Here is a 21067-nt window from a genome sequence, read left to right as displayed (position 1 = left end):
AAATTAGAGCAGCTTGAACAGTTAATTTTAGAGCCGTACCGATTAGTCGATTGATTAGTTTGCCAGCAGACAAACTATTGATCTGTTCTGAAAACTGTCTTTGTGTATTTCTAATCCAAATTCACGAAATCTGCTGGTTTCATCTTCTTCTACTGTACTTCTTCTGAAACATAATAATAAACATAATCTGAACATTTCTTCTCCCAAAATAAGATGTTTTATTGGACATGAGCTCAGAATATGGGGAGCTGTAAAGATCATATTCTGACCTTATATTAAAATAAATGCGCTGTTGCATCTGAGCCTTTGGTTTAGTCCCAGAACGTTTTATTCAGTTATGTATGTTTTATTTCTAAGATAGATTTAGTCCCAGACAGAGCTGTGGGTGTCGTGGGTGGGCAGCAGACCGGATGAAGAGGAGCACATTAATCCAAACCTCTGTTTGCTGTTCAAGTAACAAAAGAAGAAGAAGAAGAAGATTATATTCTATAACGTAACTGTGAGCGTGTGTCGCCTGCTGTCATTCATGTCGGCTGCTGTGATCTTGTCATTTTTGGGGCTATATTGGGGTTATATTGAGGGGTATATTGGGGGTATTGGGTGTATTTGGGGTATTTTGGGGGTATATTGGGATCTATTGGGGTATATTGGGTATTTTGGGGTTATGTTGGGGATGCATTGGGGGGTATGTTGGTGTGTATTGGTGGTATTTTGGGGCCATATTGAGGCTATACTGGGGCGTATATTGGGGGGTATGTTGGGGTATATTGGGGGGTATGTTGGGGTATTTTGGGGTTATATTGGTGGTGTTGGGTGACTTGGATGCAGGTCCCAGTCACAGCTGGATCCCATTAGGCTCCATTTCCCGCTAATCATGCAGGAGCCTTTCTGATTGGTTGCCTGGAGGCAGACGAGGTCATGGAGAGGTCACTGATGAATGAAGCTTCTTTATTTCACTCGTTATTAATTCCTTCTCCAGTTTGAGAGAACTTCAGGTGCTGAGCTCAGACCACAGCATGCTCTCAGGATTAGCTTCAGGTTCTAGGTTTGGTCTGAGGCCGCTGGCTTTAGAGTTGGTAACTACACAACTCTCTTGTATATTCTGATATCTAAAAGTCTAACAAACCTTCTTCTTTTTGTCAGGACAAGATGCTGAGAGTGTTTGACCCCAGAGCTCAGCTGACACCTGTCCAGGTGAGTCACTGAAACTCCTTCATGTCTACAAACTCAGCAGGATTTCATTAACAATCTTACTTAGTTAGACCAACTTAATTAATCTCTGGAGGGAAATTCAGTGTTAGAGCAGCTGGATGTTCAATAATAAGACAACACAGAATATTAGTGTAAAATAAAGATATAGAAAAAACCAACAGAATATACAGGAGGGTTGCGGCGCAGCGGTGGAGGTGTGGTTGTGGCGGCGGCAGCGGCTCGTGGCAGAGACGGCCCAAAAATTCGGATCCTTTCTCATTTTTAGAAAGTTCTGGCCACCATTTCCTGATGACAGATTGAACCCAGTGTAAACCGACCTTCGTTGCCTTCGTTTTGTCTTCAGTTAAACTGAAGAATTCCCAAACAGCGGAGGTCTTCAGCATCTTGTCTTATGTTTATGCAACGAATTGAAGGCGGAGGGAAGACAGTAACGCGGCATATTCTTTCCGCCCGGTACATCCGACGGCGGGAGGGGGTGGTGGTGAATATTCAGATACTAAATTAATATCCGGATAGTGCCGTAGCGAACGAATATTCGGATATTCGGGACATTCGGGTCCAGCCCTACAGCAGAGTAGAGACAAGTCACAGCAGAGTCACAGCAGAGTAAAGGCGAGTCACAGCAAAGTGGAGACGAGTCACAGCAGAGTAGAGATGAGTCACAGCAGAGTAGAGACGAGTCAAAGCAGAGTCACAGCAGAGTGGAGGCGAGTCACAGCAGAGTGGAGGCGAGTCACAGCAGAGTAGAGACGAGTCACAGCAGAGTAGAGACAAGTCACAGCAGAGTAGAGACGAGTCAAAGCAGAGTCATAGCAGATTGGAGACGAGTCACAGCAGAGTGGAGGCGAGTCACAGTAGAGTACAGACGAGTCACAGCAGAGTAAAGAAGAGTCACAGCAGAGTAAAGAAGAGTCACAGCAGAGTAGAGGCGAGTCACAGCAGAGTCACAGCAGATTGGAGACGAGTCACAGCAGATTGGAGACGAGTCACAGCAGATTGGAGACGAGTCACAGCAGATTGGAGACGAGTCACAGCAGAGTGGAGGCGAGTCACAGCAGAGTAAAGGCGAGTCACAGCAGATCGGAGGCGAGTCACAGCAGAGTGGAGGCGAGTCACAGCAGAGTGGAGACGAGTCACAGCAGAGTGGAGACGAGTCACAGCAGATCGGAGATGAGTCACAGCAGAGTAGAGGCGAGTCACAGCAGATCGGAGGCGAGTCACAGCAGAGTAGAGGCGAGTCACAGCAGAGTGGAGACAAGTCACAGCAGAGTGGAGACGAGTCACAGAAACACTTGGAGGCTCATCAGCTGACTGACAGCTTCTACAAACTGTGATGTCACTGATGCATGAAGCTCATGGGTTATTCTCTCAGTGCCATCTGTCTGCCTTCATTTAATTTATGTATAAATATTCTGTACAGAACCGTGATGGTCTCTGTTTACTGTAGTAACCTGATCTGATTGGCTGGTTCCTCTGCAGCCGTTCACCTGGTTGCTTTCACCAGGTGCTGCTCTAAGACGAGATGAAGATCTGAGGGGAAACCTTCTCCTCAAACAGCTGATATTTCCTGATATTCATTCTTTAGGACTCCTGCCGGCTGCTCTGCTGTAAACCATCAGAATTATCCAGGTTCTGTTGGTGTGAAGCTTCTGGTTGAACAAACGTTAGTTAACTCTTCACCACCTAAGTTCTGATTGGTCGACTGGTGGCAGGAAGTGGCTTCCATCAGTCAGACACAGACTTTATTATTATTATTACAGGACTGTTAACTGTTCCTCGGATATTTATTTTACAGTTTAGCAGGAAGCGTCATTCAGAGGGTGAAGGTGTGTTTCTGGGATAACTAAGCCCAACAAACTCCTCCGACACGTTCAGCTTCATCAACCTTCCACGTTGCTGCTGCTCGCTCTGTGCTTGCAAACGTTAAATTTAATTTTAAAGACTCGTATTTTAGCTTTGCTGTGTGTTTCCAACGCTGTTATCAGTGTTAGCCTGCTGGTTGTATGGAACTCAGATCATTCCTGATTTCATGAGTAAACTAATGAACCAACAGGAGCGTCTTTGATCGGCTGTCGATGTCTTTAACTGCTTTAAAGAAAGTTGGATTTTTAGAATTTTCTGCATTGCAGAAAGTTTCCTGATTCTCAACAGGCAATAAATTTCCTTAAAAATGCTTTTCCATGTCGTAGCGTGTTTAGAGAATGCCTCGAAATAATTCAAATGAAACAGAAGTTGCTCATAAATCAGTCAGAGGGTCTCTGGTTTGGACTGGACTGAGTCGTCTGTCGGTCTACCAGCCCGGTGGTTTCTGCTGCTGGAGAGACGACATTTCTTTGGCATTTTTAGCTCATTAGATCGACGACAGTGGAGAGATCCATGTCCTGAAGGAAGATTTAATCTCTGGAATTCTTTTTAGGATTCCTTTTACTGGTCAGTCTCGACTTCTGCATGGTTTCTTGTTAAATTTCTGTTGTTCCACTGGTGTCTACTGGTGTCTAGTGTTGTTCCAATACCATTTTTTTCCTTTCCGATCTGATACTTGGGCTTGAATACTCGCCAATACCGATACCTAGCCGATACCAAGGTGTATGAGCAAAAAAACACTACAACTGCATTTACCATTCAACCTGTTTATGTCCTTTGCATTTTGGACAATTTTAAGATTCAAAACTAGAATAAAAAAACAAAAACGTATGACAGTATATTATTTGAATGAATGTTGTTTATTCTGTCATAAACAACTTGACAGTAACTTTATAAAATAAAAAAGTTAACGTTTGTGCAACATTAATATCACGTATAATACTATTTTCTTTAACTTTATATCAAGTGTTTCAAATCAACATATAAGAGTGTCTTCTCTAACAAAAAACTTTGAGAATTGTAATAATTCAAGTATGAAAAAGTGCAATAACAACTTGCAAATAGTTTTTTCACAAGGACCATAAAAACTGGGGAAAAAACCCACCAACAATATTTCAGTATAAATCTAATCTAAAGCATGAAAAAGTACAGTACCAATGTGCAAATATCTGCTTTAGTGTGCACCTAGATACAAAATAATACTTCAAATGAACAAGCTCTAAAATGAGCAAAATGAACATTGATTAAACATGGGATTTAGCCCCTTAAGCTTCAGTGTACCGCCGGCGGTACACCTACTAATTTGCATAGGAATTTCAAGAATGTCCGACGGCTGCAAACGCTATTATACAAACACTGTACGCCGATGGAAAGCTTAGATTCTCAGGAATCCGCCGGTATAAACCACTTTCAGATGTGATTACCACAGCGGGTGAGAAAAACACATTTGTCCGACAAAAACAAATATCCATCCATCCGTTCTCTATACACGGCTTCAACGCACACAGCGCGACTCACATTTCCGGGTTTATTATTACACACAGAAAAAAAGATTCCACAAAAAACGGCCATAATCCAACCTTTTACATCAGATGACACAAGCCAGTAAACTATTTTGTCCAAAACATGTCCTGAAGTCGGTATAAAATCCACGAATCGGTCGTGTTCAAGGAAATGCACCTCGCGATGTGCGTCCAATATGCCCTGTATTTTTCGTCATTTTTTAAATTTAAAAATAGAATATTAGCGATTTTTTTTGTACTGAAAATGGCTGGAATTGACTGAAGCTTAAAGGGTTAAGTAACCTATTTCCTCACAAGTTTAGGTACACTGGGAGGTTCTTCTTAAGGAAAATGAGCATTTCTGCTCTCACCTCCTAGTCTGTTTCTTTTCTCATTAATAATGTTGGATGCTGCACTAAACAGTCTCTCACTATCTACACTTGTACTAGGTGCAGAAATAAACTTTGCAGCGGTGACAACCAAGGTGGGAAACCGAACAAGGTTGTTTGCCCAGTATTGAAAAGGACTATCTGAGCGTGGGACAGTTGGCTCCATTAGATATGTTTGTAGTTGAGCACGGGCACTGGTGAGTGGTGTGCCATGTTCTTCATGCTCCTGGACAATCTCTTCAAATATTCCCTTCAGCCCACTCTGATTACTGTTGCGAGTCTCGGGTTCTGCCTCCATTCGTGGACGTTTCCTGGGGCTTTCTGTGGTGGTCTCAGTATCAGATGGCTCAGTCTTTTCCATCTCTTTTGTCAGGGCTTCCTTTGCATCTCTGATGGGATCAGTGCAGGAGAAGTATCTAAAAGCAACAAAACAGAATTAAGAAACAATAAGAGCAAGATTACCCCCAATATGTGTTCAAAGGCTTAAAGCCGTACAGCTGTAATGTACTATGTTGCCTATGATTTGTTAATCTTCTTAGAGTGTGGTCACAAAATAAGCACTACATGAATTTAACACATTACAATATATTTAATTATGTGATTTTGTACTTTTAAAAATAAATTGTTGGCTTAACAAAAAAAGCAAATTATCATCAGGCAAATTAGAATAAAATTTAATTATGAGCTAAAATTGAATAGACACTGTACCTGTATTTAAAACGAGGGTCCAGGAGAGTGGCAACTGCATACAGGGGCTCTTGCTGAAAAGCTTGAAATCGTCTGTTGATTGCTTCAAGTAGTGTTGATTTCATGGTTTTTATTCCTGAATCGTCATGGCATTCACGGGAAAGCAGCCGTTTTAGAACAGTCACAGAAGGGATGACTTCAGACAGAGACGAGGCAGCGCAGCTCATCTCTTTGGTAAGCTCTTCGAATGGGCTCAAAACAAGGACAGTTTTTTCCAAAAGAGACCACTGGTTAGGAGTCAGGCTCGCAGGGAGGTCGTATTCTGCTCCGTATGCAGAAATTGGCCGTTTCTGCTCCAATGCACTCTCCACCATATAGAAAGTACTGTTCCATCTGGTTGTAACGTCTTGTTGAAGACGTTTGCTGGGCATGTGTAAATCTTTCTGTATGTCTTCAAGACGTGTTGTGGCTAGTGGAGAGTGTCTGAAATGTCCAACTATTTTTCTATAGTTATCCACAGCGTCACTGACGCTTCTCTGTGACAACAACCCCTCGTGAACCACCAGCTGCAGCGAGTGGGCAAAACATCCCAAACTAGGCACGCCAAACTCTTGCATGGCCCTTTTCATGTTGCTGGCGTTGTCTTGCAGAATAATGTGAACACTGGTTTTTTTTATTTTCCTCTTATCGAGCATCTCCCCAAGTGCCTCGGCAATGGCAAGGGCTGTATGTGATCCACGGAACTGGCTAGCATGCAACATGGCACTCTGGAGTGTAAAAGATGACGGCGTCTCCATATGCACCCAGTGAGCGGTCAAGCTAAGTAAAGACAACAAGGAAATGTCACTGTGCCAAATGTCTGTAGTGAAGCTGACAGCTGGAACATCTTTAAGTTTGTCGGAAATGCACTTACTCACCAGTGTTGTTTTTGGCAGCCAATTTAGATTTAGTCTTAGTTTTAGTCTTTTGGACGAAATCCTTATTCTATTTAGTCACAATTTAGTCATTTCTACAAGTGATAGTTTTAGTCGACGAAAACTCAAAAGGTTTTAGTCTAGTTTTAGTCCAGACGTATTAGCCTTTTAACAAATTACGTATTATTAACCTCACTGACAAAATGACAGTGGATTCAATGTTCATTACTACAAAAATGCCAACAAAGACATTCCTTCTTCAGGACTTGTGGGTTTATTTTTTGTCAGTTTAGAGTAGTATGTTAAGGTTTTGTAGAATAAATATCCTTGTCTCTATTATTGTTCTACATCGTTAGAAATAAAAAAAAAATACCTTTAATTCTGTGTTCTGTAAAGTTAGTGCATTTAATTTACAATGCATTGATTCCATAGAATACAATGTTGATTAACTTGCAATGCCCCAGTAAAATAAATAAATCCTGAATAACGGGGGAACAATTAGATGAAGCATATGGACGTTCTGAAGGCTGGAATGTGAAATCTCTGGTTAGAATGTGGTCAGATGGTTTATTTGATGTTATTGTTTTACTTAAAATCTGTTTAAAAGTAGAACAACTCAGGTCCAACTGGTAAGCTTTGAAAACGGTATTAGAACTTCTCTTGCCGTTTCTGTCTGACCGTCGGACTGAGGACACAGACTGTCACCAGTTAATATGATCGTCACACTCTGCCGCAGTGAAGTGATATTTCCACTCCGTTAGGTGGAAGTCCTCATTAAACCGAGAATTTTACTGGTAGACGGAACAGCCGTGAGTCCCAACAGAGCAATAATGACAACGTTAAAGCTGACAAGAAGAACATTTCGGAACAGTTTATTGACGTCTGTGTGTTTTGAACAGGCATCGGTACAGTCACCTATGCTATGCATTGCCGTTGTAACAGCCTCGCTCACTGAATATCACCAGTTGATCGAAACCATCCATTAACGTTTTCATCCAGTCTCGTCTCTTGAACGAAAACTAGCGCACGTCTCGTCATGTTTTGGTCATCAGAGAGCCGCGTTTATTTCGTCATCGTTTCGTTTTCGTCATGAAAAAAAGGGGCGTCAACGAAATAATTTCGTCATCATCATCGTTAACGAAAACAACACTGTTACTCACTGTCATGTACAGTTTGGGGAGCGCCGTTTCTGAAATGTATTTGTGACCAGGCAAATTGTAGCGCGGCTCAATATACTCCATTAAGCGGCGGAATCCTACATTTTCGACCAGTGATAGTGGCTGGTCACTCAAGACAATAAACTCCACAATTTTATCGCTTATTCCGGTGGCACGTTGAGACTCTTTGGGAAACTTCTCTCTCCGTGTGAAAGAATCTTCTGTAGTTTGTTGCTTCTGTCGTTAGGTGTTAGCTTTGATGACTCTCTGGTGTTCTTCGGGGTGGTGCGCTTTCAAATGCTTTATCAAGTTGCTCGTGTTAAATGTCCCTACATGAGAGCCACCTCCTGAAACATCCTTTTTGCAAATCTGACATTTTGCAGTCTTACTTGTTGGTTGATCTAGGTGAAAATACTGCCAAACAGCCGACATGCTTTTCTGTAGCTACCGCTTGTAGCAACTTCCTGTCAAATCAGCGAAGAAGAACTGACTTCCTGTCATAGCAGCATTAGCAAAAGTAGCAGAGCCTGACTGCCCTTTCACAAGGTCTGATATTGTAGTCGCACTGGTGATTTGGCCTGTTTACTCGCCGATACCGATACCTTAAAATAGCGCAATATCGGCGTGAAATCCAATGCCAGCATCGGATCGGAACAGCACTACTGGTGTCCTTTGGTTCTACTGGTGTCTACTGGTGTCTACTGGTGTCTACTGGTTCCACTGGTTCCACTGGTTCTACTGGTGTCTACTGGTGTCTACTGGTGTCCACTGGTTCCACTGGTTCCACTGGTGTCTACTGGTGTCTACTGGTGTCCACTGGTTCTACTGGTGTCCACTGGTTCCACTGGTTCTACTGGTGGTTCCACTGGTGTCTACTGGTTCTACTGGTGTCCACTGGTGTCTACTGGTCTCCACTGATTCTACTGGTGTCCACTAGTTCTACTGGTGTCCACTAGTTCTACTGGTGTCCACTGGTTTCCATTGGTTCCACTGGTGTCCACTGGTTCTATTGGTGTCCACTGGTGTCCACTGGTTCTACTGGTGTCCACTGTTTCTACAGGTTCCACTGGTGTCCACTGTTTCTACAGGTTCCACTGGTGTCCACTGGTTCTCCTGGTGTCCACTGCTTCTCCTGGTGTCCACTGGTGTCCACAGGTTCTACTGGTTCTACTGGTGTCCACTGGTTCTACTGGTGTCCACTGGTTCTACTGGTGTCCACTGGTGTCTACTGGTCTCCGCTGGTTTTACTGGTTCCACTGGTGTCCACTGGTTCTATTGGTGTCCACTGGTTCCACTGGTTTCCACTAGTTCTACTGGTGTCCACTGGTTTCCACTGGTTCTACTGGTGTCCACTGGTTTCCACTGGTTTCCACTGGTTCTACTGGTGTCCACTGGTTCCACTGGTTCTACTGGTTTCCACTGGTTGTACAGGTTCCACTGGTGTCCACTGGTGTCCACTGGTTCTATTGGTGTCCATTGGTGTTCACTGGTTCTACTGGTTTCCACTGGTTCTACAGGTTCCACTGGTGTCCACTGGTGTCCACTGGTTCTATTGGTGTCCATTGGTGTCCACTGGTTCTCCTGGAGTCCACTGGTGTCCACTGGTTCTACTGGTGTCCACTGGTTCTACTGGTTCCACTGATTCTACTGGTGTCCACTTGTTCTACTGGTTCCATTGGTGTTCACTCATTCTACTGGTGTCCACTGGTGTCCACTGGTTCTACTGGTGTCCACTGGTGGTTCCACTGGTGTCTACAGGTGTCCACTGGTTCTACTGGTGTCCACTGGTTTCAACTGGTTCTACTGGTGTCCACTGGTTTCCACTGGTTCTACTGGTTTCCACTGGTTGTACAGGTTCCACTGGTGTCCACTGGTGTCCACTGGTTCTATTGGTGTCCATTGGTGTTCACTGGTTCTACTGGTTTCCACTGGTTCTACAGGTTCCACTGGTGTCCACTGGTGTCCACTGGTTCTATTGGTGTCCATTGGTGTCCACTGGTTCTCCTGGAGTCCACTGGTGTCCACTGGTTCTACTGGTTCCACTGATTCTACTGGTGTCCACTTGTTCTACTGGTTCCATTGGTGTCCACTCATTCTACTGGTGTCCACTGGTGTCTACTGGTTCCACTGGTGTCCACTGGTGTCTACTGGTCTCCACTGGTTTTACTGGTGTCCACTGGTGTCCACTGGTGTCCACTGGTTCTACTGGTGTCCACTGGTGGTTCCACTGGTGTCTACTGGTGTCCACTGGTGGTTCCACTGGTGTCCACTGGTTCTACTGGTGTCCACTGGTGTCCATTGGTTCTACTGGTGTCCACTGGTGTCTACTGGTCTCCACTGGTTTTACTGGTGTCCACTTGTTCTACTGGTGTCCACTGGTTCTACTGGTGTCCACTGGTGTCCCCTTGTTCTACTGGTGTTCACTGGTGTCTTGGTCTGTCTCCTCTCTGTGTTGGTGGTTCTGGTGGTAGTTCTGACCCGTCCCTGTGTCGGTGGTTCTGATCAGTCCCTGTGGTGGTTCTGACCCGTCCCTGTGGCGGTGCTGAGCTGGTGCTCCTCTGGCCAGGTGGGGTAAATTTAGCGGTAATGACAGGCTGCTGCTGCTGTATTTATGGGGAATAAGGCTTTGGGGTAATTGAGGTCCTGGACGTACTGATCTGTAATCAGTGTGTATGCTGGTGCACAGCGACCGATGCTGGATTCAGGGATGAAGGAAGAGGCTTCTGTCTTCTGGAGGTTCAGATGTTCTTGGGTGTCTTGTGTTTCAGCTGGACGTCTCTTCTTCCATACATGATTGAATCTGTTTGTCAGAAATAGATTCACATTAAACTGTGAGCTCATTTAGCTGGGTGTTATGAGGCTGTCTGCTGGTGTTTCAGGTCATTATTTGGACCAAACCTGAGATCTTTTTGCAGATTTTAGTTAGACTTTGAGCAGTAAAGTGGTGAATCATGGAGCGCTGAACTTCAGCTGCTCTTTCCGTCTATTCCTGGAGCTTCCATCACGTCCTCCAGATGACTTTCTTCTTCGCGGACACGTGCCTCCGAGGCTCCGGTGTCTCTCCTGTTGGACTGCTTCTTCTGATCCGGGACTTTATTTGCTGAGTGTGCGGTTCTGATGAGCGTGCGGCTGGACTGAACCATGTGTGTTTCAAATTACAGAGCTGAAAATACCCCTCATAGTTCTGGGCCGTGGAGCTGTCGATCTGTGGTCGCTGGAGGAGGAGGGAGGCAGGAAAAGGGAATAGTTTGCTGGACTTGGGGGCCAGATTCCTGTTTTTCAGCCCAAGCTTCTGCTGCTCGGGGTGAAATTAGAGAGGACCACGGGCTGGAAGGAGACGCTGGCGGTTTCATCTCCTCCATTCTGCTGTAAATGACTCAGACTGAACTCCTGGAAGGTGTCTGTCTGCCTTCTTGTGTTCCTCGTTACACCAACAACCAGCTGCATTCGTCTCCTTATCTGTGAGTTTGAGTCCTGTAATTGGAAAAGTGTGTCAGCGCTCAGGTTTCTCCTCATGCAGAATAAACATCAGAGCTGTGGACTCTGGCAGCAGCACAATGAAGCTCTTTGACTGAACCTGAGTCCTGATGTGGACCCGCAGGGAGAAACATTCACTCATGAAGTTTCAGCTTCAGTTTTCTGACTCAGACTCTTTTCTCTCCACTGGTTTAACGTGAAGACATTAACTCTATAAAATAGGTTTTTTGTCCAGGTGTCAGTCTCGTAGCTTCTGATCATAGCTGCTGTTTGTTGTGGTTTGTGTGGAGTTCTAGTTTCTACTTCTAGTCATCAGTCTCACCGTACATTGAGTTTCTGACAGTCTAATGGTCTTCATCAGCAGCTTCTTATCCACACCGACCGAAACCTTCTGAATCTGATCCTCGTCCAGATGATTAAACACCTAAAGTCCTTCTATCAGCTGATCTGGTTTTAACGGAAGTTTTACACATTTCTGCTTCATCTTCTTTAGTTATATAAAAGCCTAACCCAACCTTTTAATAAAAAGAATATTCTAAAGAGTCTTTAAGGACCTTGAAAAGTGCTCAGTAAATAAATGTATTATTTCATAATAATGTAATTTCCAGTGAAAAACTTAAATCACGTTTTACTTTTACATCTTAAATATAAGATTAGTATTTAATTGTCTAGTTCCCCTTTAAGACAAATATTTATTTAGACTTCTGTATTTTAATAAATCCTTGAAAAAATTATATATTTTGTTAGTTTTCTAACAAATAAACAATATTGTTCAATACACTGTAAAATGGGGCTGGACAGTGGAGCAGTGGTTAGCACGTTGGCCGTGCAGCAAGAAGATCCCCGGTTCAAATCCCGGCCTGGGCCTGGGATCTTCCTGCATGGAGTTTGCATGTTCTCCCTGTGCATGCGTGGGTTTTCTCCGGGTACTCCGGCTTCCTCCCACAGTCCAAAAACATGCTGAGGTTAATTGGTTACTCTAAATTGTCCGTAGGTGTGAATGTGAGTGTGATTGTGTGTCTGTATATGTAGCCCTGTGACAGACTGGTGACCTGTCCAGGGTGTCCCCTGCCTTCACCAGAGTCAGCTGGGATAGACTCCAGCACCCCCCATGACCCTAGTGAGGATAAAGCGGTGTATAGAGAATGGATGGATAAATATAGAAAATAAATCAATAAATAAATGGATGATTGATGTCAGTAAGCTGTCACACTCTCCTTATGTTTAGTTTTAAACGGTTTCATGTTTGTGCTGATCTCACAGCTTCAAACTGATGTTTTTATTTCTGTCAGTTAAATTCCTTCCTCAGAAATGCTCAGAATTCAGAGAATGAAAGTGATACTTCCCACAGAATGGATCTGATAGCAGCACGGCAGCGTTGTGAAATATAAAGACACTAAGACCAGCAGATGTTTCCAGGAACGTGCCGTTGAATTACTCGCATTCCAGAATTCACCCAAACACCAGAAACGCTCCAGAAACGCTGCTGTGTTCAGAAAGTATTCATCAGAGCAGCCAGCAGAGCTGATCTGGAACCAGAGCGTTTGTGGGGAGAGAAGTTGTTAAAAGTGATTTAAAGGCCGCTCTTTCCATTAAACACACATTTCACTGCTAAATCTGAGTTCCACTTCAGTTCCTCCTCCTGAATGTGAACAGAAATATTCACCACGTGTCCACCTTTTACACACTCAGATGGACTTTAACGTTCTGCTGCTGGTTGAACTCTCAGGTCTGGAATCAGGAGTTAAACGATTTAGTTATCATTAATAACTAACAACAGCTCCACCTTTTTATTCTGCTCCATCACAAAGCATTTATCCATCCAATGTGCTTTTTTATTTTTATTTCCTTTATTTATTAGGGCAGTGCAGATTAAAGAAGCAACAATCTCATGACGTTTACACCAGGTTTCAGTAGATTAGCCGGATTTAGCTCAAGGCTAATTTCCATCTTTGTCCCAAATATGAAGAAGAACATACAGACAGATTGAATAATAAAAGACAAGGATGATGGATGAGTCCTGGCTGGGTTAAACTTCCCTATTAAAGCCTGTTTTAAAGTGCAGATATTAATCAGTCTGACACCGTCTGTACACCAGAGGTGAAGTTTTCTCTGATAGCTGCAGGTAGAGTATATAAACCTGCCTCACATCGTTTCTGATGTTTTCTCGTCTTCGGGTTTGTGTTTTGGTGAACTCTGCTGTCCTCTGAATGAGTCTCCATCGGGGTTCGGGACCTCCAGATCCAGATATCCAGATGGTAACTCGGCCCAGATGTGTTTTCCTCTCAGCGCTACCGGCTGCCAGTCTTCGTTAGTTTCAGGGAATCTGGAAAAATAAAACGACGGTTTCCTAATGAGGACAGAAGAGCTCAGATGAACCAGCAGCATGAAGGTTCAGTTTTCTGCTCCTTCAGTTCCTGGTTTTAGTGACCTACAGTACCTGTTTTTCTGCTAAGCTAAGCGCTAACGCTGCCTGGGTTTGGTTGAACATCCAGTTTAAACTCCACCAGGCTGAAAGCTGCAGGGTCTCTGGGAGGTGAAGGAGTTTATCTGTTCGCTGCTTTAACTAATGACTGGTTTGTTTTGTGGCTGTTTGATCGGGGGGTCGAGGAGGAAACGGAAAGCTGATGCCAGCTGGCAGCATCACAGCGAGCAAAGGCTCACATGTTTGTGCTGCCGAGGCCTCGTTAGCGTTCTGGCTTCTCTGGAACTCTTGTTTTCCAACTAATTAAAGCCTCCACATGTGGGTCACACCTGGACCAAAACGGACCAAGATTCGCTCTTTCTGCTGAGAAAGAAGACGATCTTCTTCTGCTGCTAGTGTCTGAATCTGTGTTTTCTTTTATTTAATGAACAAAAAAGAGGAAAATAGAGCAAAGAAGACAGATTCTGTAATGAAATGATGGTCGTTACGTGATGAATGAGGCTGGTCCGCTTTGGAATCACTGGTTGGGGAAGTTTCCATCATTATTTTAAATGGGATTGAAGCCTCCTGACTGATTTAATCTGAGAAATTAATCATTTCACTGACATCAGCAGAGCTTCAGAGTCTCCCATGTGAATTCACCTCCTCTTTATCTCTGCTTCAGTTTTCAGGAACTGCTTCGTGCTGCAGATTCATTTAATTTAAAACAGAAAACTGTGTCTGTGTTTGGTTTAACTTTGGCGACGGTCTGCAGAAAGGAGGAGTGTTTTCTAGGAGCTCCTCCAGCTTGAACAGCTCAGCGAGGTGTCGGCTGGTCGTTGATCTTCTCTGACCGTCTAATAAATGGCTGCTTACTGTGTTTCTCTTTAGTGTGGTTTAAAGCAGCTGGAGGCAGCAGGTGCTGTTTGTGTGTGAAGTGGATTCAGGACTCAGGTTTTGTTAGTGACAGTGTTTGCAGGAGGCTAAATATCCACACTACTGTTTAAAAATCACTTAGAAATGCCCTTATTTCAGAAAGAAAAGCATTTTTTCCCATGAAGATAACATTAAATGAATGATAAATCCAGAGTAGACATAGTTAATGTGGTAAATGACTGTTCTAGCTGTAAACAGCTGATTTTTAATGGAATATCTCCATAGGGGTACAGAGGAACATTTCCAGCAACCATCACTCCTGTGTTCTAATGCTACATTGTGTTAGCTAATGGTGCTGAAAGGCTCATTGATGATTAGAAAACCCTGGTGCAGTTATGTTAGCACATGGATAAACGTGGGAGTTCAATGGAGAACATGGAGTTGTCTGGATGAGCCCAAACTGTTGAATGGTAGTGTAGATATGCAGACTGGAGATTCTTAGTAAAGTTGAGGTCTGCCAAACACTCCTTGTGTTTGGCAGACCTCAACTTTACTAAGAATCTACAGTCTGCTAACATTTCCTAATTAAACTCATCTTGAAGGACACAGAAAAACCTCCAAAGGTTCTTGAGGTGTTTCAGTTGAAGCCAAACTGTCCTATAAACATGTAGGAGGACACCAGAATCAGCAGGATTCATCTCTAAGTGGCATTCAGCAGTAATTCATCCTGTTGTTGGGATATTTCCACCAAACCTGGGGCTGACTAGCCGGCTAGTCGTCCATGTAGTGAACCAGTACAGCTAAAACACCTTGTCCACTGCTGATTAAATGCACCTTGTGGCCCCTCAGACTTTTCTTTGGAGCCCTTTGGTGCTGTGTTCTGGTTTAATGTAACGTCTTCATCCTAGTGTTGTGAAAAATAAACATGGTGATCACCTCATTAGAGACAATCTTAGTTTGACAGACAAGAATCACACTAGAACTAGTTTCATGGATCTTCTCCAGACTGGATCCTTCTGGTGGATCTGCTCTCAGATGGACGTCTCTGGATAAGAGTCTGAAAAATGAAACTGTAATATTAGGAATTAAGCAAATGAACCCATGAGAGAGTTCTTGTTTTGATTTAATAAACTCTGAAGGTAATGAAGATGTTGGAGGTGTTTGGATCAGCAGCTGGTTTCTGGTTCTGGTTGTAAACTGCTGCAGAATACAGAGTTCAGAGGTTCAACATCCTGCAGAGTCCTAAAGATGAATGGTACCTCACCGGTTGGAGAACACATTCAGGTGTTCTTACCTGCGTCGTGTTTTTCTCCTCAGCGTTTTAACATTAAAGCTTCTTAAAGCGTTGAACATCGAGGGTAAAATCTGGATCACACATGTCTGATGAACTCCGCTTCCTCCAACAAAAACCAACTCGGGTCATCTTTTACTAATTGAGCTTGGTCAGACATCAGGCTCTAATTCATCAGGCTAATTTGTGGTTTCAAGCAGAGCTAAATAGAAGTTCTCCTTGTGAAGACGGCGTTTGAAGCTGTGGATTCTCTGGAGAGCAGCAGGAGGCTGAGATGTTTAAGCAGGACATCAAGCTGTCACATTGCTGCACCGTGATCCTCGTAAAGGTTAAACTAACACCTAGAATGTCGGGTCAGAACCAGAGCTGTGGACCTGAATTGTAAAAATATATGAGCTTCAGCACATTCTTCACCTGGATCATCTCGCTGTCCTCCAGCCAACACCTGCTGCTGCTTCATAATCACATCGATCAGGAACGTTCCTGAATCCAACTTCAGCCAACAAATAGCTGAAGACAGAACCGGGAGGAAGGACGCAGCGATTCTAAATGACTTTAACTCAACATGCGTCTCACAGATGTGAGTCCAATTCAATCCACTGCTTCTACACTAATGTGAGGAGGAGCTTTGAAGATGTGAAGCTGCTCAGATGTGGTTAGGGAGGAGTAGAAGCTGCCAGCAGAAACGACAGCAGGGTCTCCAGAGTTGGAGCTCCTGTCTTCGTTGGACTCCTCCTCCAGAGAATCATGTCTTTGTTTCTGGCCAGCAGATCCTCATCATCAGCCTCTGGTGTTTGAGTTCTGCTGCCGTCAGCTGCATCGTTCCTTCCTCTGTCATTAGTGCCCATCCTGCCCCACAGATCTGCTGGCTTTAAAGGACCAAGCCACTAAGTGCATCTCTAGAATATTCACTGCTGGAACCTCGACCACAGGAACCATCAAAAACCCTGGAGATCTCCAAACATGCCCTTTAAATCTCTCGGCTGCCTCCTGCTTCTCTTGGACCGAAGCACAGATTTGGGGAATTCGTGGGTCCCGTTAATCACATTGGTTCCAGGAACCGACCGTGGAGCTCTGATCCAGGATCTGTGACCTCGGCTGGTGCTGGTAGAGGATCCAGAGTGACCACAGCCCACCGGTGGGTTCTGGTGTGGCTCCAATTAGCTCTGTGGCTCAGTAATCACATCTTCCTCCCACTTCAGAGCTGCTTCTCACTTAGAACGGCTCCTAAACTGTTCGAATGGCATCAACAAGTCTGGCTTTAAAACATGATGATTCATTTCAGGAAACATTCTCTGATCCATGAATGCTGACGTTGAATACCAGAACAGAGTCTTTACTCACAATAACTCCATTTTCACTCCGCTGGTTTAAGTTTAGCTGCCTCTGAAGGGACATGTTGAGGCAGCAGACTGCTCCCTGTCTGTAGGTATTCAGAATAAAATGATCAGTGATCCTTGGACTGATCTGTTAGAAGATAGAAATTCTGTTAAAGCAGGTTAACCATGAAAGTCAGGGTTCAATCTGCAGCTCTTCATACCTGAAACGTCCCTGAGAAAGAACCTGAGTCCAGAGTTAAACACAACGTGACTGCTCTGAATGAGGAACATCAAGTCCTACAGCTATGTATAATATTACTACTATATAATACAGAATATATATAGCTATATATATTATATACTACTCTATAATATAGAATATATATAACTATATATTATATTACTACTATATAATGTAGAGTATATATAACTATATATTATATTGCTACTATAGAATATAGAATATATATAACTATATATTATGTTACTACTGCATAATATAGAATATGTATAGAATATCATAGAAAAGCTCCAGTGCTGAGGAAGTGAAACTTCTTCTACTGCAGCTACAGATTTCAGACATTCAGCCTCCAGTTTTCTGCTATTTGTGGACGAGCCTCAGATCATCTTTGTATCTGTCTTGCTGCTCTTTGCTTCTCTTTCACTGCATTTTTTCCTTTTTCTTCATCACATTTCTTCTTTTCAGTTCTTTCACTGTCCCAAAGAGAGCTGATATCTAGTTAATCTCTTTATTCAACCAGCGATTTGTTTTTCCCTTTTCCCTGATGGATGGATGATGGATGATGAATGATGATGGATGGATGGATTATGGATGGATGATGATGATGGATGATTGATGGATGGATGGAGGATGGATGATGATGATGGATGGATGGATGTATGGATGGATGATGGTGGATGATTGATGGATGGAGGATGGATGATGATGATGATGGATGGATGTATGGATGGATGATGATGGAGGATGGATGGAGGATGGATGATGATGATGGATGGATGATGATGGAGGATGGATGGAGGATGGATGATTATGATGGATGGATGATGGATGAATGGATGATGTTGGATGGATCATGGATGGTGGATGGATGGATGGATGATGATGGATGGATGGATGATAATGGATGATGATGGATGGATGGATGGATGATAATGGATGATGATGGATGGATTGATGGATGATAATGGATGATGATGGATGGATGGATGATGATGGATGGATGGATGGATGATGATGGATGATAATGGATGATGATGGATGGATGGATGATGATGGATGATGGATGATGATGGATGGATGGATGATGATGGATGATGATGGATGGATGATAATGGGTGATGATGGATGGATGGATGGAAATCAGCATAATAATGTTCTGGTTTCGATCACTGTGTTCCAGGTGTGCAGTTATTGACACAGAGGATTTATTAATTGATTAATATCAGTTAATAAGTGTTGCAGCTCCTGGATATAAAATAAATATTTCACTTTTCTGATGATTATTTTTAGGAACAGTTTCAGCTTCTGAAATGTGTAAATAAAATGTGGCTTTCACTCAAATTTGTTAGGGTTAAATTCTGACAACATGACAGGTAGATTGTCCAACATACGTGACAGGTAGATTATCCAACATACGTGACGTTGATTATCCAACATACGTGACAGCAGTGCACCTGCCTCCCGGTCATAAAGCAGATCTGGGATCTGTGATGGAGGATGTCTGGAGTGTGTTGGATGGAGATGAAGGAACTCCTCGTGATCCCTCTGAGGCTGATTTTCCTCTGATTTATTTCTTGTTTTCTCCTGACCTCTGTCCCATCTGAAGCTGTCTTCACCGGTTCCCTTTAAGAGATCAGGATTAAAAACCCAGAACCAGAGGAGACCAGAGGGTTTGTCTGGTCCGTAGACCTCTTCTCCTCCTGGCCACATCACTGCTGGATCGTCTCTCTTGGTTTTTCCTGCATTCTTCGTATCTGCTGACACAGAGAAATGAAACAGGGAAAGAGTGGCTGCAGTGAAGCAGATCTGAACCAGGACGACTGAAGTTTTATCTGCAGTATTTTACTTTTAATGTTCCTGATAATCTGGAGCTCTGGGTTTAGTTTCGGTACAGATCCACTCATCTATCTGGAGGTTTAGTCTAAAAACTGAACACAGAAACAGTTCATTCTGGTCTGACAGACGTGTGCACCGTGACATGTATGACCTTCACGTGTCAGAAGGATCATGGCTGAGCTTTCCTGCCCGTCCTGCTGCTGACCCTCACATTCATTTCATCTTCGCTAGTAGTTTGGAGAACAGAAGGATCGGTTTGTGGCTTCTGGACTTCAGTAGAATTGAATGAAACGTAATCTGGTTCCAATTAACGGAGGAGAAGTGGCGGCAGGCGGCAGAGGAAATGAAAGCATAAAACGGATGGTTGGGTTTCCATCCTCCACCCCCAGTCCTCTTCTTCTGGTTCCAGAAGCTTCTGCAGTCAGAAACACATCCTGACCTAAAAACACAACAAATGGGCCATGAAGGAGGAAATGCAGAGAAGACGGAATAACCAAAGATAAAAGACTGATTAGCTGTAGATGGAACAACTGAGAGGGGGTGGAAGCTGCAGAACTGACTGATTAGAGGAAGGACAGCAGGAGATGGGTGGAAGGATGCTGAGGACAGAAGATGAGGACTCAGATCTGTAGTCTGGAGCGGTCTGGTATAATCTACAAGGAGTCTGGTGTCAGCATCAGTCAAAGAAATGGTTTTATTCTACCTGCAGTGTAAATAAAGGTTCATTAAAACAGATTTAGCAGGTTAGAGAGGAAGTTGTTTTTTTTTAGGTGTTTTCCATCTCTAGTCCTGATGCTAAGCTAACCCTGCTAGCTGTATTAAACCCATCTGATGCTGTTCTGATATCAGTGGTAGAAAAACACCAACATGCTGAACTATTCCTTTATGAAGAAAATCTACTCCTACAAACAAAAATCCTTCTGAAGAAGAAGATACAATGCTTCGTTTCAGTCAATATAGAAAAGTACTGATCATTTTTAATCTCTGTTTATCCTGTTAATGAGGCTGGACAGGTGATAATTCTGAAACACATGCAGCATAATTAACATTAAATCATAATCTCAGGAATAAGAAGTGGAGATGCACTTAGAGAATCCACCGTCTGTGTTATTTAGAATTAATGCTGTCAAACATTATCAGGTCTTATGATTTTATTGATCACTTTTACAGCTTGTATTTAACTGAATGATAAATAACAGATGGTTTAAACCTCCAGAATGAAATCTTTTATTAAATATCTTCATTTTTATCCACTATTTTATTTGTTTGTTTTATTCTCTTTTACACTTTATTTATATATTTATTGTATTTATTCACTGCTCCTGTCGTTGTTATTCCTTCCAGCCTGGTCTTTATGCTTTCCTTCTCTTTCTTACTTGTTCTTATGTTTTCTTATTTTATTCTGTGTTTTTGTTGAATCATTTAACTTTTGTCTCTCTGGTCTCCTCTGGTTGAGTTTTCTTCTTTTCTTTTTTGTAAACTCAGGATTTAAAGCTTCTGGTTTATTCCAGAACTGGAGGACATTTTACCCTCATTTCTAATAATCCATGTAGAAAATACTAAAACATGCAGTAGCCGTGTAAATGTTCTTGTCCTGAGACCAAATCTATAAAAACTGGGAGAAAAATATGTTTAAGATTTTAAAATGCCAAATAAATCTGGAGTTCCCATAAAATGACATTTTTCTCTTGTCCCATCTCCCTGGTGACCAAACTGGATCTCTAACAGTTAAAGTTAGAATCTAATTTAAATCTACTTTTTTCATTCTTGTCTCTTGTAACTGTTGGAACATTTTTTAATCAGCATAATATTTTAAATAATGATTATTCATGGAATGTATCCCACAACATGTTAACAGAACCTGTTAATGTTTTTATCGTTTCCATCCTCTAACAGTTT

The 21067-nt window shown here is 42.9% G+C and overlaps 1 protein-coding gene across 1 annotated transcript in view; it reads left to right on the top strand.

Moving 5' to 3' along the window:
• Positions 1-1057: 1057 nt before the first annotated feature.
• coro7 (coronin 7) overlaps positions 1058-21067 on the top strand; it is a 109184-nt gene continuing 89174 nt past the window's right edge. Inside the window, 1 exon segment of the mRNA XM_051941223.1 lies at positions 1058-1194. Coding sequence (XP_051797183.1) covers positions 1150-1194 — 45 coding nt within the window. The 5' untranslated portion in view covers positions 1058-1149.

The sequence above is a fragment of the Acanthochromis polyacanthus genome, chromosome 21 (assembly GCF_021347895.1).
Source record: "Acanthochromis polyacanthus isolate Apoly-LR-REF ecotype Palm Island chromosome 21, KAUST_Apoly_ChrSc, whole genome shotgun sequence".
NCBI classification, from domain to species: domain Eukaryota; kingdom Metazoa; phylum Chordata; class Actinopteri; family Pomacentridae; genus Acanthochromis; species Acanthochromis polyacanthus.
This window is presented reverse-complemented; position numbering and strand designations above follow the sequence as displayed.